Source organism: Haemaphysalis longicornis, unplaced genomic scaffold (assembly GCF_048455015.1).
Source record: "Haemaphysalis longicornis isolate Haplotype H1 unplaced genomic scaffold, Haemaphysalis longicornis Haplotype H1 scaffold_1, whole genome shotgun sequence".
Classification (NCBI taxonomy): Eukaryota; Metazoa; Arthropoda; class Arachnida; order Ixodida; family Ixodidae; genus Haemaphysalis; species Haemaphysalis longicornis.
In genome coordinates this window covers 126,364,549-126,382,421 of record NW_027526203.1, presented here as the reverse complement: position 1 = coordinate 126,382,421, position 17,873 = coordinate 126,364,549, and the positions used below count along the sequence as shown (strand labels likewise).

Genomic DNA, 17,873 nt, shown 5'->3' with positions numbered 1-17,873 from the left:
GCAGAAAAACCTATTTGTTCCAACTCAATGACCACCCCGAAGCTCTTCGGAAGCGCCATGTAACGTGGCCACATGGGGGCCACGTCATGTGATTGCGTCCACTGGTGGTTCCCACCTGCCAACACTCATGAATAGCCCATCTGCACTGGTGCTGCTGTTTGTTCATGGACTGGCATGCGTGCGGTTCACTGCCCACGTATCGTTTTGTGACCTGGGGCTACGAGGAGACAAGAATATACAACACACCGTTCGTACTGGAGCTGCAGCCACAGCGCTCCTTCGAGGCGGATGGGAAACTAGCGAAAAAAGGATGCAAAACACAAGGAGAGACGAGACAACACAACGCTGGACTAGCAACTGAAATTTAAGGGAAGAAACCGCTACACCCTGTGAACAGCCAAAGCCAACGCATGCGCCAATACGTAAGCGTGATTCGATTAAAATTGCTATTGTTCAATTAAATTCTTCCGCATTTGTATAATTATGGCTCAATTTTGCAGGAAAGCCATTTGTTCATCGCTGATGGAACTAGACAGTTGTCTGCTGAACGTTTCAAGTATTTCCATCTCATTTTTAGTCCTTCCTTTCCCAAGAATCCTCACGCTATCAAATACCGGTTCGCACTTGCACTGCCGACAGTGGTAGGCGAGGTGTCCAGCTCCTTCAGAATTATCCAACGCGCAATGCTCCCTCACCCGCTCATTCATGCATCGGCCCGTTCGGCCGATGGAAGGAAACCTTCCCGCACCTCTGCGGAATTTTTTAAAGGATCCTGTGCTCACACTTAACGAATTTTCATGTTTTATTTTGCAGGAGCTTTTTGTTTTCCCGCATTTTCAATGCACGTGCACAGTCTCGAGAGTTTACACGGGGCGGGAAACACCACTTGAACACCGTGCCGCGAAGCAATTTTTTTTAAGTTGTGCGACACCTTATGTATACAGGGCATTACCTCAACCTTTGCTTCTCCTTTTCATGGGGCCCGTGTGTCTTTTGGATTTGCCTTTTAGGGTCTACATGGAGGGACTCACTGACAGCCGTGAGCACTGGAGTCTGAAAACCCGCTGCAGTTAACCTCGGAGCCTGATGGACAAGGCCTTCCTTCATTGCGTGGGCGCAATTTTTTCTCTAACGCACTGCGGAAACAGTGTGGCCCTGCCTCTTTTTACTACTTTTGAGTGGCTTGATTCTTTTTTGTATTTGCGATAAAATGCCCGTTGGCATAAAAATAACTTATTTGCAAATATACATGGAATTCGTACGGTAGAAATGCCTTCTTAGTTCTAGGAGAGTAAATCCAGCAAACGTAGCCGCCGTCATTAAAAGTTCGTGTTAAATCTGAAAACCTTAGGGTTTTGTTCTCGACCAGTTCAAAGGGATAATTGAGAGAATCTGAGCACGTCTTCAAATGTGTCGAAATCGAAACAGTCACCTGTTCCGCACACTCAGAAGGTAAAAGCTTTAAAACAACAAAAAAATCATAAACTTAACGACACATGTGGAGCCCTTTGGCATCTTTAGCAGTGATCTCTTGAAGTTTTTTATCAAAATTACACAGAAAAATCTAGCACAGTACAGGAGCCACAGCAGAACCACTGCAGATACCTTTCCTTTGAGTGTAAGAGCGGTCTGGAAACTGAACTACTATTGAATAGAGATACAAAACCACCTGCTGAAGAAATGCTTCGACACTGACACTACACGCATTGTGAAATTTCACCACATCCGATTCATCTATCAGTTCACGAATGGCACAGAAGAGCTCGTTGTGGGGCGCAGAATAGAACAGGTCTTCAATGTCACTTGACATAGCACTAGTAGCACCAGGCAGTCCAACACTGTAGTCACGTCCGCAGAGCTACAGGTATCGACAGGGTCATGTGGCTCTAGCAAGTTGAGTTGGCGTTGTAGAAACTTTCCTTGTATCTTCTGCCGTGGTCCATCTTCAGTCGCTGTCGCTCGGAGTGCAAGTCTAGCGTTGTGTTGTCTCGCCTCTGCTTGTGTTTCGCGTCCTTTTTTTCGCTGGTTTCCCATCCTTAAATATGTATCAACTGGCCCAGCAACCCGCACTCCTTCGAGGCACAGAATGCCATTTTCACCGCAGTGCAGGCGGCACTTGAACCGACTCATTCGCATAACCAGCATAAATTTCGCTCTACCGTTTGTTCTCTAAATCTCGTGCAACAAGCGAGTACATTATTTTTGCTCTGATGCGACGCGATTCCTATGGTGCGACGGGTGTAAGCCACAGGATCTTTGCAAAACTGAGCCTCGTGTGGCGTACACCCTCTGTCAAAAACATGTAGCCCACCGTGAGTATGCGCGGAGTGACTACTCGAGCACAGGACAGCGCGGCTGTTGTCTGCGCTTGCACCCACGCTGAATACGTTGACGGCGTACACACCACTCACCTGTTTACTTTAATCATAACGAATTCGCGAAATACCATGTCGGGTGCGCTTGCGTCTGGTTGTCTTGCAACACCCGATGATCGTCTGTAGAAGCTCTTCGAGTAAAAAGATAAATATTTTGGAAACTTCAAGTGGAATTGTCGAATAAACGCTTGAGGCGTTCCGCTGTACACTGCGCCCCGATAAAGTCGGGTCCACATGCACTGCTGGGATGTCATTTTTCGACCGGCAATATAGGGAATCCAATATCAAGCTTCCCCGGCCCCAGCTGTAATATAGGTAGCATTTCCGCATGCGGCGAAAATGTGGCCCACCACGCGCTACAGGCGGAAAGGCTGAGTTCCTCTCAGTTCCGTGTTTATTTCAAAGAGAAATGATGAACTTTTGAGCTCGGAAACTTTCCTTTCCACCAGAACGTTTTCGGTTTTCCTTACATTGAGGACCCCATGAGCTCAAAAAGTCAAAGTGGAGCTGGTAGGGCAAGTATTTATTCATTTAAAATGTTATCCTTAATTTAATGACGTCATCACGCATTTATTTTTAAGTGAAAAAATCCAGTATTTTTCTAAATAAAAGTACACCCTGAGATTACCAAAGTAAAAAAACGCAGGTAGCGCAAATTTTCGTATATTTACGGACATTTCGCCGATCCAGGATGTTAATTTGGGTATCCGCACCGTCTTCATGTGTCCCCTTCACTACAGCTAATTCTCTCTGCCTCCAGCTCCGTAAAAAACGCGAAAATGGTGGTGTCTATCGCGTGACGCACCCTTGAAGGACCATTCCCCAGAAAAGTAGAAGCTTTAGCAGGTTAGAAAGGGTTAAGCATTTAACACCTGAGCGCTCGCGCTCTGCCGCTAAACAAACCTGCGGCAATCAGTCGCGTCTCCTTCGTATGTAATCAAACTTGACGGTTTGGCTTTGTATACATTTTTCAGACCATAGCATGTCTTGGCGTAGGTAAACCAAAGTTCTATCTCCCGTCTGCCACTCCCGAAAATGAAAATATGAGCAAAACATAACATATCAGGTCAATCGCTGCCCGGAATCAAAACCACGTCGTTTGTGGGGAAAATACCAGCACTACCGAATGCGCCGCATATATAAGAGTTGAAATGAATTACAGGTGTTTTTTTCACAAGCTGAATTCAAATCCTGTAGTGTAGAAAGTGACCACAGCTGATCCAGCAACCGCGTGACAAAGCATTGCCCGCATTCCTTGAACTGTTAAAGGCTAAAGTCCAACACCAAATACTTGCATGGTATTGTGCACGCCGGTGTTGTAGAGAAAATAATTAGCTAGAATCGCAAGCATGACGAAGGCAATACGAAAAGAAGTAAATGTTTTCAGGGGTAATTCAAGTAAAGAGGGATGTATCCGGCTTTTTTATTCATTGAGGGTAATAGGCTTCGAATACTTTAGTCCACTATTAACTGTTTTTCGATACTCCCTCGGACATTGCAGGCAGCATGCTAGATAATCTACGTAATTGCGAATGTATGATCATCTTATTCCATTTCGGGTTATGAAATGTTGCTACACATGTATGTAAAATATTTTGTAGCAGTAAATGTTCTTGAAATATTTGTTATGGCATGCTTTCCCGAGCCCCGACACGCCGGAGATACCGTCAATTTTCCTATTTCCTGACTTTGGTGCATGCACTTCGCTTGTTTGTATTTCCAAGGCTTAGTTTTCTAGATTTGTTTATTTCATATTATTCCCACGTCGTGAACATCTAACGTCGTTTTCGCGCCGTTCAAAATTTCTTCGTCAAAAGCCTGCGCAATCCCGTCCACTTGTGGAATACAAGTGACAGGTTGTCGTGTCTTGTAAAATGAAGGCATGTAAACCGCGTCTGCTCTCAGCATAGCAATAAAGATTTATACTTGAAGTTCAACACATTGGCAATGACAACTGTTCATTCCTATTGGGCTTCAGACGCCGTGCTCAGGCAGAACGCAAAGCTTGCCTCCAAAGAACACGTTTCCAAAAACAAACACATTTCCGCTGCTGATTTATTTAGAGAGCATAAGGAAATACACACAGCATGACTTCTCTCCACCTAAGCAGCGTTGGTCAGTATCAGCAGCCCTTTCTGTACATTCACACAAAACTGTTTGTTGGCAAAAGACAAAAAGAAAGGAAAAGTGGAAAAGCATCAAAACACCTCATAAAAAAAAGCAGAGTGAGCTGGGTACACCCCGTGAAAGGCAGCTGCCATGAATTATCCACTCGCAAATCCAGGGGAAGGTCCTCCACTTTCTTCTCAGGTGATGTTTCCTCGCCGTGACTGTTGGGAAAATGTCTGCAGAAAACCAGTGCCCCGATGACAGTGGACAGTCGACCAGTGTGACTGTCACCCACAAGAGGCGGCGCCAACTGAGGTGTGAGGGCTTCCTTCCAGCCGCCTAAAAAGAAATAAAAATTCCGGCTAGAACTCAAGAAGACGCTAACAACTGTAAGTTATAGAAGGAAACTGACGTATCACAACATCCAGCACCCTAACGCTTTATTTTCTCAGCGTGTGTTCAACTATGGTTTGCCCGCTCATCGATTTATGTTTTTTGGCCCCTTGAATCACGCTATGCTCACGAAACTGGCCCTCTTGGTGGCGAACTTTATTTGGTATGATAGAATTTCCAAAGAACGCGCAGGTATTTTTGGATGCTACCACCCAGCGGTTGTCAGGTTACTTTATTACTACAAAAACTGAAACTAGATTTTAAGCACTGAACCAGCACCGGCCATACAAAGCGTGAATGTTTTCCTACAGGGTAGTGTCCGCCAACGCTCCTTAAAATTGCTACATCCGGCCGGAGTGTTTCTTTTTTCCCTCTACGGAAAAAAATAACCGTCTCGGCCCGCAATACAAGCACCGATTTACAGGTATTGGAGGTTCACACAGTCAATTGGGTGCTCTTTAAAAGCAGCAGAAATTCTAAACAAGGTACTTGTCATAATGCGGTAGAGAAGTTGTGTCGATAAATTGAGGGGTTAAACTATTCAGAAACTATTACGAGATCTGTTACAAACCCGTGTGCATCTATTTTCGGCTACCATTAGTGGCCTAAACTTGATGTTAGTTGTATAATAAAATTTGTTCTATTCTTTGTGGCTTGAACTAAACACCGCACGTTATAAGGTAATTAGGCTCCAAAGTTTACTTATTACTTTAAGTTAATATTAGCCTGTTGAAGAGAAACTCTCTCGGGAAAGTAGAACTGCCTATGAGATAAAGAGCACAGTTTTCGGCGAGTAAGAGTGAACTATGTTCCTTACTTGATGCCGTGGTGCATATTATGTTCAGAAACATATAATATCAACCACTGGGTTCAGGCTAACTGAAATGATGATGCTATGTTTAGAGGAGAGGAAACAAGTAATATTTGCGTGGATGTATTTTTAGCGGTTATTGGTGCATTTCAACGCACTAATTATAAAGTGTAACAGATGGCTGACCGCACCCTCTTATTGTCATGCCAGTTTCGGTTTCAATAACACCTATACACATTTGATAAACAACATATGGTCGATGTGGGATGGGCATTATATAAACGGTGTTTGTAAAACTGAATACGGTCAGTAAAAGCTGCAATCTATAGTTTTAGAATACTGTACGGTCTGTTGTGCCCACCGCGCTAAAGATATTTTAGCAACATTTTTCCTGAAGCGAATTCGCGCAAAAATAATACAGTCAAACCCGGCTATAACGAACCAGGATAGAGCGAATTATGCTATATATCTAACAAAAAAATTTCACTTACGGAAATACATTGGAAACATATTCCTTATTACGAAGTTCACATCCGATATACCAAACTCTGGGCGCCTAGAATGGCCTCAGAAATGCATGATCTCGAGCGGCAATTGAGATGTGGATTGGCCGCGACAATGGAGCAAGAGCCGCGACTGAGACATTGCGCCTCGCATGAAGCGACGTGACGCCCAATACTTTCCGTAACAGTTTCCGGTGCGCGGGACTCGCGACCGAACCCGCCCAGTCAGCGAGTCCGGACCAAGACAGCAGCATCGGTGAACGGTGGGAAGAGCTCACCAACGTTCCCGATGATGTCGCGAGTGAAATCCGTCCGACGCTTATAATAAATCGCTTTCGGCAGTCGATGTGCTCCGCCAATGCTTCTTAAATTTTTGAGGACGTGGACTCGAACTGGTGCAAACAATGTTACGTGTAGAGAATGCTATGCTAGTTGAAGCCGGCAAAACGAAAGTGAAAACAAAAATCACAGTTTTTTTTGCAACGTGGGCAGTTAAGGCGGAAAGTAGCTTTATTACTTGCAATAAATGGATGATTTTGTTATGGTAATGGCTACTGTACTGTGTTCGTTTCTGCATACGCAGATGGCGGAGTTGGAAGGGGCGAGGGGCTCCCGCGGATTGCAAACTCGTAACAATAAGCTCGTTATAGGCGGGTTCGGCTATATCGAACTATTGGATATATCGAACTAATCGCGATGCATATTGCAGTTTGCTATAAACGGGTTTGACTGTAGATACAAAAAACACTCTTCTATGAACATTGCGAAGGCACTCAGATGACAACTCTGCTGTGAACTGCTTCAGAACTACTCACGTGCTGCTTCCCAGTAGGCTTCACGTCGAAGAGGCTCCAATGATACCAATCACTGTGGCGCCAGCGCTGTCGATAAAAATGAGAATTCAAATGCTCCGGTGCGCTGTAGTTAGAGCCCAATTAAAACTAAGTTATTGTATTGCACAAGTCGTCCTAATAAATCAAATTTTTCACCAGGAGTTCTCAAGACCACTTTGCTGGCCGAGGGGTGCGTCGACAAGGGAGTTTTATAATTTAGGTAGAGAACATTATAACATATCCCAGATAACCATTTTAGTCACGAAACCAATGTAGCGTGGAAATTGTATAACCAATTAACTTTCCCGATGGACCAAATTCCTGGAATCCAGCTCAATTTATACGATCACAGCATGGCTCTAACCGAGCATTCTTAGGCGTAGCGGTGAAGAATCCTGTACCTTATGTACTGAGAAGCATGGTTTCCCAGCAATATAGATGCCGGTTCCGGCAGCTATTGTACAGTTTTTCGCCTAATTACGTTGTCGAATTGTAGTAACGTATTCTAACCTCAAATTAGTGCAGTTTGTAGTCAACCCTATTCAAAATTATTTATTCTACCAGGAAACAACTGCTTTACATTACATTGCAATATTACTGCCGTTGTATACTTGTGCTTTCCATCAAATAAGTTGAGGATTTCATTATTGCAGGCTTAACTTGAACTACTAACGCTCAATACGATAAATTCTACTTCACGCGTCTTAGGCTGCCTTTGGTGCATTCTCTCCAAAGGCCACACGTACTTATAAACATCTTTCCATACAAAAAGACCATTTGAGTAGGCCATAAACTGTGGTTCCAGTTTAGGATTTAGTACGTATTACTACTGAAAGTGACCTACTGAAATTAAATTCAAAAATTGCGGGGATTTTGTATAAGAATGCGAATTATGTACAAGACATCTTGCTGTGAAACACCAAGAAGCCTGAAGCAAAGCCCACCCTTTCTGAAAACAGTATCAACGTAAATGCGATTAGCATCATATTGGTGATGGTAATTTTGTAATGATGAAGAAACAGTGATTGGGTAATTTGTCACTGGGGGAAGAACAATACCCGCCCTTGACCAAAACCAGCGGCTCTCGCATCCGGCGTATAGCCAACTCATGTTCGAATGTAGAGAGTGCGCTTTTGCGCCAACCGAGCAAGACGCGCGTCGCCTCCACCCCCCCCCCGCTCTTTCGTTCCACCCCTCGTTTTCCCTAGACTTGTCTCCACCCTGACCACACCCCTCCCTTCTCTCTCACTTTTTCCCAACAATCCCTCCACTTATCTCACCCCTTTGTCCTGCCTACTTCCGCACAGACGTCAGAGACGAGGCCAGGCCGGGACATGCTTCGAAGTGGGTAAACCGGACAGGCAATGCTAACCGCAACAAAATGTCCTGCTCAAATACCCTGTCAATCATCTCAGCCCTCCAAGCCACCATTCTGGTTCTGTTGGGATCACATTTACTTGTACATGAATTACATCACAAAACATACAAATAGACAAACTGATCTACGGGTATTGCGACGATTGTGTACTGTTTAGTCGCTGTACTAACGTCCAAGACCATCTGTTTCTCATCAGTTACAGACCGTCATCAGTCATCAGTTACATCAGTAAGAGACCGTTCGTCAGTTACTGAAGTTATACTATAAAAGATGGATAAACAACCCATTTCGCTCTCTATGCTTTAATTCCTGACTTACGAAGCCTCCATGTCTATTTTTGGTTGCATTTAACACTATTTTACCTGCCATGGAGGCTCAGTGGCTAACGGGGCGAGCTAGATAACACAAGATCGCGCATTTCATTATGAATCTGTTTTCATTGACTTCATGCTGGGGAAGGGCATTAGCGTTTGAGTAGGTTCTATTGTTTAACTTACGCTAGGCTTGCTAGTAAATGTTGGAAGGGCCTTTTCAGATAGGTGATGCTCCAGATTGACGCGGAAACTGTCTCATGTGTGATAGTTCTGTAAGATATTTACCATTTGTCAAAAATTATAAATGAGGCGAGGTGAAGCAATCTGTGTCGACACTGACAGCCGTTTTCATATACGTGATGCTTCTGAACACATGGAAACTATCTGGTCTACGATATTTCTATATGATAGTTAGCATTTGGCAAGAATTCAAAATCACGCCAGGTCGAGAAATCTGAATTTACGCTAGGTGGTGCTACGGGCCTTGTATAGGTAAAAAAATAGACCTGCTGCCATGAATTAAGGCATGTCTATCGTGAAAATTGAAAATACAGGGGTTTCAATAGGAGCTTTCTAAATTAGAAGCCGATCTTGAACTTACCTAATATCCTGTTGTATTCTGTGAAATAAACGTCTATTTTTCACCTTTTCCAAAATTTCTATCGGCAGCTTTGTATCCAACACTAGGCGTGAAGCTGACTTTTAAAATGTGTCCTGCCTTCCTTTTAATTTCGGTGTGATTGCCGCTTTAGCAATTTAGGTATAGGCCCTCTTACATATTTTGTTAACTTAAAATAGCACTTCCACTTGCATGATCTCATAGACCAGGTTTAGCATGCCGTATATGATATTGTACGCCCGTAGGGCTGTTAACCCGCAGGCCGAAAGTTCTACAAATACTCGTGTGTAGTGAGGTGGCAGATGTGAGCCATCCCTTCTGTTTATTTTTTTTCGCAGACGTTAAAGCTCCGTTAGTTGTGTTGCCCTGTATGACTCGTGCAACACGGCCCTGTAGCAGTTTATTTCGACTGGTCGCACTTTTTCTTGTACAAAATAAAAAAAAAATCCCTTTTTGATGTCGCATGGTCGATTTGTCGCTACGTCTTATTTTGTTCAGTTATAAGTTTCGATACACTGAATGGATCGGCCACTTATGCGGGTAATCTATTCCCATGGTCAGACTGGTTGGTTTATGAGCTATAACACATAGCGTTACTAAACCATTCTTTTTAAGGTAAGAACAGACCAGAGAAATAGAGAATATTATTTAACATTGAGGTTACATGTTCCTATGTAATAAACCGCCGAACACGAAACTGAGTAAATTCTGAAGTGACTGTTACATGAAAGTACCTAGTGCGGGAGAGTTGTGGAGGGAATATGACAAGTAGTTCACCAAAACTTAACGGCTGGTCACGGCTGTTGAGGCTGCCTGTAGGCTGCCTCAACCATTTAGCGTATTTAACTAGGGCCATTGGCTGATGCCATATATTCCTGGTTTTTGTTTACGCTGGGCTATCTTCTAACTGCAATTTATTTGAATCAAGGTTTAGGGAGGTATTTGTTTAAATGTGTGAATGTCTTGTATAGATGAACAGCCACTTCCGGGACACGCTTAGCACTAATAATAATCAAATATACGGCATTTATACGAAGCGAAGCAAAGATCGCCACACTAAATTTTTAGAGAGATTCCAAGGTCAGAACTCCTGTAGAATATTTTGATCGATATCAAGCCGTTTCGCCAGCAGCTGAGCAATAATTGTATATAATATCTTGTGCCATCATTTCGGATGCTAGTTCGTGAACTATTGCACGTTATCTGAGTACCATATGGATGAGGCATATGTCAAAGGGAAACAAAAGTGTGTGGGGTAAAATTTCTTAGCATGAGAGCGGCCATGAAAAAGTCACTTCGCATGAGTACCGAACCCGGTTTACACTTAATGTGAGAGCCAAAATGTTTCCGAGAGAGGTTGTTAACAACATGGATAACGATGTACTTATTGTCAGTGGAAAAATAAAGAACGGGGTTGTTATGGCAATAATTTGGAAGGACTACGGGATACGTACACAAATTTATACCTTCAGGAGTTTAATGCGTATGGCCGTAATACATAGTAGTTAGGTTAATTTAGTAAGTTTTGGGGGCAGGTGATTTTGTGATCATTTGAATTTTCCCAATTATATGGATATTTACACTTTTTCGATTAACGATTTGTAGGTAACTCTATAATGTAGAATAAACGCAGACAGGGAAAAGTGCGGAAACAGCAACTTCTCTAATCGACCTTTGGGCACATTTTGAGTTCCAATCTCAGAGTCCGAACATACGGGAGTAATTCAGCCGTCGATTTCATCTGCCGTTCGGGTGGCAATGAAGAGAAGCTTATATAGCCGGTGCTTCGTTGCTATTTTTTTGTTTCAGTGGTATAAATTTTTGTTTCACACTTTTTTACTGGAGACTTCTGCTAAACTTAATCAATTTACTGTTTTAGTTCAGCAATGCTCCCAGTTCCTAAACACGGTTTGTACAACGAACCATTCTCAAGGAGTTCAGGGAGTTTGACGCCATGCATTGGCTTAACGTCATCCCGAAAAATGTTAAAAATTTCCACGGTGTCTTCTCTAATCCCTTAAGCGGTTTGAAGGACAAAGACTAGCTTGCGATGCAAAAAAGACGGACCCATTGAATACTTTGTTTCGCGCAGGTGCTGCGGTGCTGCGATGGCTCCCAGGGAGGCGTGCACCTGTTTGGACACATTGACAGGTCACTTTAGCGCATTTGTACAAGCGTGCTCCTTCTAGCGGCGCTATTCTCACGCCTAAACGTAGACACACTTTTCGTCCTTTTCCTGTTTGACGATTGTGTGGGCAAGCGTCATATTGGCTTGTACACAAATGCGCTCTGTCTTCCAGATGTTGACACTTTGATTAGTCGGACGAATTACGACGTTATTTAGCTACTTATTTATTTATCGCCTTAATCATGTTGCTTATTTCGGGGCGCGATAACGATTCATCGGGTAGTCTCTTAGTCCCTAAGTCCCTTAGTCACTTAAAAGCGGAAACTTGACCTGTCAAGTAGGTTGGAATTTAAGGAATTCATGGTGCTAATGAACATTACACAGGGCGAAGCTAAGCAAAGGAAGAAACGTTTTTCGGCCTTTATCTCCGTCCTGTGTAATGTTCGCTGGCACCGAGAATTGCTTCCCCTTAGGTCACCAAATTATATACTTTAACCGCTTACGCGTCCATCATATTTCAGTTAGTGATTCCTATAAATTTCCTGATTCATCCCTTTCAATCGCGTGACATACGTGCTAAGTCTCTTCTATTCACTTTGACGCACTTTGATCCCCCTCGATTAAAATTTATTTACTTCATCGCCCGCTTTGATTCACTTTATTTCACATTGATTCTGTTTAGGGCACTTATAGCTATTTTTCTTACTGTGCATTCACCCAGATTTGCTCATTTAGTCATCCAATTGCATAGAACTTGATTCGTGTTATATAACTTAATTTCTCTAACTTACCTTAAATTGGCACGATTCACTTTGATTACTGTTAATTTAACTTGGTTCCTGTCACATTGAATAATCATAAGTCGCTCTAAATCGCTTCCATTCAATCATCCCAAGTCATACATTGGTCCACTATAACTGCTTTTAATTCGGTTCAGGCACCAAGAATATTTTGATACGATGGATGCCAAATACCCGTTTTCTTAATTCTTTCTCCTTAACGCGAATGTAGCCTTTATAGGCCTTTCGAGAATGTTGATTCCGGTCAGAGTGTCGATATCGCGCAAGAAAGCAAAGAACGCACTGAAGAACCTATGAAGCACAAAATATGGCAGTACCAGGTGTACAAGCGTAATCACCGCGTCAATTCCGGTTCTAAAATCTAAAATTCAGTGTAACGGGAGTACGCCAACAGCGACTGGATAAAAAGCTGGCTCTCTGACTGAACAACGTCAAGCCCGTAGTCAGGATTCCGGCTTTAATTGGTTGCTGTGGGGTAATATAAGCTATCAGAGGCGACTAAATCGGGAACCGCCGAACGTGCCTCGAAGAGTGGAGTTTCTCATTCGGGCAAAAGGACGCATTCGAACCTCCGCCCTTTCCACGCTGTGTTGGCCACACTGAATGACTGTCCTGCATTAGGTAATGAAGCAGCCCCTTCACTGCAATAGCGCTCCCTACCCTCCCTCGAATGTCTCTTCTTGACCACTGCCAAAGTGGCCTAGAAGAAGGGTTTCTGCTGTCATGGTCTTTCACTGAGGAATCACAGAGTAATGATAGACAATTTTTATCGCAGCCCCAGATAAAACATACCTTAAACTTTGGCCATTTTGTACTACTAAGTGGGTATTCAGAAAGCTGGAGTGGGAGGAGGCACCTTAATGGATAAATCGGAAACAGCGCGACCAGAGCAGCAAGAAGATGAGAGTGGCGCACAACGTCAAGCCAGACCCTTGTGAAGATAAGGAAACAAACAGCGTCGCGGGGCCTGCATTTTAATGGTTCGCAATTAAATCATCACCTCGTCTACCAATGTAGATGAGGGGATGCAGGACCTCACTGGTCCTGCATGACGGTAACAGTACCTGAGTAGCTTGAAAACTCTGGGCAATATATAGTGTTGTTTATCAGAATGAAAAACATTTCACCTACCAAATTACTTCGGGACTTACAATCACAAAGCTCGATCGCGGGCTTAAAGATAGGCATAGATAAATGCGTAGTAAGGCTATATACACCTGCAGGAAGCCAGCTCCTCACCATAGGAAACGAATCCCTAGAAAAAGTAGAAGAATACGACTATCTTGGACACGTTGTCAGCGCGGATCACAACCGCGACAAAAACGTATGGCACGGACATGAATCACCTAGGCAAACAGTCTTCAATTATTAATTGTACGCTATCCCTGTCAGTAAAAAATGGTAGATGTTATGTTACACAGGGTACAATCAAACCATGTGTACTCAGCGTCCGGTTGTGTGTATTGTCAGCGTGTATTGCCAATGATGGCATATGGGGAAGAGACTTTGCGCGTTATTAAACATTTGAAAAGAAAACTTTGGTCCTCTCAACGAGCCATGCAGAAAGGAAGATAGCAGCGGCGCTTATAGGCAAGAAACGACTCTTGTATGAGGGAAGAAACTCATATTACTGTTCCAACGAGGAAAAAGAAATGAACTTGGGCTGGCATGAGTATGCCGATGGAACAGCCGGTGAACCACCGGTGTTACACAGTACGTACCAAGAGTTACCCCCACTTCAAAAAAATGCCCTTCATTGTTTTGGGGAATATGTAAAAAAAGAACCCGGGTGAAGTGTCTATCTGGGCCAGATCTTACAGCACAATTTTAACTGCCTTTTCATGAACTGCTCACAGTCATCCTTCCACTTTTATTTCCTCCGTCCTACGTACATGTCTTTACTATCCTACGTCATCAGTTATCATTTCAGCTGGGGTATCAGTGACCACCTCGCATACGCAAACCCCAATTCGCAACACGTGCCTTGATTTAGCCGAGAAGGCATTACAGGCTTTCGAATCAGGGGCGCACGGTCTTTGGGGAAGAGAGCAACTTCTTGGCAGTATTTTTCCGCTTCCAAGTAAGAAACTAATCCATAATGTGTCCATGGTCGGTATGCGGCATCTAGAGAAGCGTCCGCACGCTCAGTTTCATCTCTGAGAGTAGGTGTGACGGTAAAAATCTATTACATCGTGCACTGTAGGAAAGCGCTTCAGCCGGAGACCAACACGCGACAATACGGAATCATCCGGACAGATGCGCAAATATGTAGTAACAGGAGGACTCCCTGTTATACCCCAGCACTTACCGCAACAAGAGAACTTCTTGGCGACCGACAGACCCATGACGCCGGTAGCGGCCATTGCGCTGAGCGGCTCGTTGAGCGGCACCACGGTGCTCCAGCTGTTTGTGACAGGCGAGTAACGCTCCACCTCGGCAGTCTGCCCTGTTCCTGTGTGTCCGCGTTCCAGAAGAAGATCCAGCTCGAGGCTTTGAGCAATTAATGACACATTTCTGAAATGTAGCTTGCATGTGCAAACATTGACTTCAACTTGGGACAGACATTTCTAAATGTTCACCACCTTAACCTCAAAATAAATAATTATTTCTGAAAGCTTGTTCACTCGCAATGACGAAGTAACCCAGTCAGCCAAACGCCTTCCACGTGCCATTCCGCTTCCCGCATTTGGAAGCAAAATATTTGCACAAAAATTCTTTAAAAAGAATTTGCAGCACTGATTCTCGTGTTTGTAGATTAGTGACAAATGTCTGGAAAGAGTGAATTTTTAGAAATTTTACTTTAATAGAGACCAATCAATAATATCTTTTAAACATACATTTCGTGGCTTCACGCAATGTATTATGCGAAAAATATTCGAACTGAATTTTCAGTCTACAAATTACCCGCAGAAATGTCTAAAACATTTTATAGCTTTTGTAAATTATTATAACTCTAGGAAGTTATCTCAATAACTGTTAGAATATCATACATCACCCGTTATTTCTTTTTGCGGAGAACATATTTCGCATTTATTTTTGGAGGCTAAAGCCTGAGTGGCACGTATAGCTACGCAACCTTTAAGCACGCAACCTTGAACCTTCAACCATCAGAAACATGACTCCCGATAAGGTTTGAACAATCCTGCTTCATGTGCTTTAGCTACAGCGTATGAGGTACACCGTAGAGAAGGACCACGGTATAATTTAGAGAACTTGGGGGCTTTCGAGGTCTTAATAATGTTTTTTAAAACATCTGGCCTTGAGCCTCGGTGAATGGAGAGGACACAGAAGAATGCCGCCGCGCCGCGCAACACCAGCTAGTTTATCGCATGGCGTAATCCCTTCTTCTTGCCTCTTTTATGCCTGTATCGAATCGGCGGGGCTGTTAAGTGTGTGTTGGTGTCTAGTCCTGACCGTGGGCGCACGGCGCATCATCTTGGGGTGGAGGTGCAGACAGGTGAACTTTTCCTCTTCATATTGGACATGTTTTATGGTAGCGGTCCCCAAGCAAGGGGACTACGGAACCGTAAATACACAAAAAGGCTGGGCTGCGACTCGCCCCATGTGTTTTTAACTCAATTGTCACCTTCACATGTAAATTAGTTATCACTAAAAAGTTTACTTCATACTGAGTGTTCTGCTCTATTCTTTTCTCCAATAAGGCATGGCGGCAACAAGCCCCACTGCCGGCTGCCAGCTGTAGATTTGTTGTGTACCATTTTGTCCACGCTAACATTATTACTTCTGCAAGACTGTTTAGTCTTGCTCCAGTCTGTTCTGTTTTTTTTTTAATTTTCTAGACAGACGTTAAATTAGAAGCGTACTGAGTTCTTTGACGCCTTTTGTGAAATAAAGTACTCGCCACATTCTGTGACCGTCTACAATAGGACGCTTTCATCACTCGCTTCGTACATGGTCCATCGAATCAGTATGTTACCAATTCGGCGTATTCTTTCAGGTACAAACTTCTCTACAGTTTTCCCAAGAAGTAAAGTTGCACTGCGAATGGGCGCCAGCATGGAAAGCGTGGATAGTTTGTGAAACTGGTTGGCTAACAGTGGCTTCTACATAATGTCAGAGATCGGAGTCATCAAAGCTGCAGTGTTTTTTAGTTCATTTTTAGGCATGCTCCCACGCTGAATCGATAGCGACACGTTGATGCTGGCCGCCTCGAAAATCGGAAGCCACCAAGGCGACTGTTCAGCGCCCCAGTGGAAAGGCGAAATGGGCCCCATATTGCACCCGCTGATCTAGCGATTTGTCTACCTTACAACGGGGCAGTGAGCAGCATAGCGATAGGGGCAAACTACTTGTTACTCGTCCATCATTGAACCGACGAGGAAATGTAGGTAATTTCTTCTAGCAAAGTTTAATTAATATGGGCCTTAAACTATCCTGGCGCAGACACGGATGGTACAAACTCTCATACAAAATTATCAAGGGTGAGAAGGATGGCCAGAAACATATTACAGTATGCCAGCCGTTTATTGGAGATAAATATTACCAAAGTTTATAATTAATTGATGAGTGAATGCTAGTAATGATTTTAAGGTAGGTTAAGTTAGATTAAGATCTAGGAAAGTGAACTTTCCTGTAGCAATCATCACTGCCTGGAGAATGAAATAAAGGATTAGTAAGGCGGATTAAGCTAGATAAGGGTGGATTGCCATGGTTTAGTGTGGGTAAAGGGATTATTATGGATTACGGTTGACTAAGACAGGGGTAAAGGTTCTGGTGAGTACGAGTTCATATAACACGGAGGCTTTGAAATAGCCAGATGGTAAAAAATTTGCAGATGACATCTACGTTTTGGTAATAAGAAGTATGACGCAGAAGCGTCACTTCGGCGTCGAGGGAGCGTTTTCAAACGCAGTTGCCGCATTTACAATTTATGTTTTTCTAAGTACGTAAGTTCAGCGACGGGAGCTAGGCCAGCCGCAATGGTCTTAATCACCACGGCACAGGAAACTCAGGGGACATGTACGCTTGCGTGGCTTCAAACATGGGCGTAAATTGTTGCGGATGCGTGGTGTTGGTCAGTTTAAAAAGGAAGCAACAATGTCAAAGTTTAAAATGGCTTATCCTGGTGGCCTGACAGAGTTTTTTATAAGAGATACAGAGAGAGAGAGAGAGAGAGAGAGAGAGAGAGAGAGAGAGAGAGGGAGATAAAGGTATTTGTTGAGTACGATTTATTGAAAGCTTTGGAAAATGGGATAAAGAGATGGCAGGCGCTATGGGATGAACCAGAATTCCAAGGCCTTAGAATCACTGACGCTTATCTTGAGGTGATTGATTGATTGTAGGGTTTCAACGCGCCGACGCAACGCAGGCGATGAGGCGCGCCGTAGTGGAGGGCTCCGGATTAATTTTGACCACCTGGGGATCTTTATCGTGCGCCGAAATCTCGTACACACGGGCGTTTTTGCTTTTCGCCTCCATCAGAAGCTTATCTTGAGGTGACAAGCTAGTCAGGGCAGCCTGGCATGTGTCTAAATAAGTTGTATATGTAATGTTTGAGTTGTTCACGCCTGAGCATCTCCCTGGATATGACCGGGTTTCGCAAGAGAGTGGGTGTTTGCCCGTCTTTAGCACAGTTTTAAATGAATGTCG

General features: G+C 43.7%; 1 protein-coding gene across 1 annotated transcript in view; it reads right to left on the bottom strand.

The window, feature by feature from the left end:
- Window positions 1-4,482: 4,482 nt before the first annotated feature.
- LOC144149528 (kelch-like protein 23) overlaps window positions 4,483-17,873 on the bottom strand; it is a 178,529-nt gene continuing 165,138 nt past the window's right edge. The window contains exons 10-12 of the mRNA XM_077681184.1: window positions 14,572-14,814; window positions 7,007-7,072; window positions 4,483-4,823 (exon numbers count right to left, since the gene is read on the bottom strand). Coding sequence (XP_077537310.1) covers window positions 7,056-7,072; window positions 14,572-14,814 — 260 coding nt within the window. The 3' untranslated portion in view covers window positions 4,483-4,823; window positions 7,007-7,055. The remainder of the gene's footprint in view (window positions 4,824-7,006; window positions 7,073-14,571; window positions 14,815-17,873) is intronic.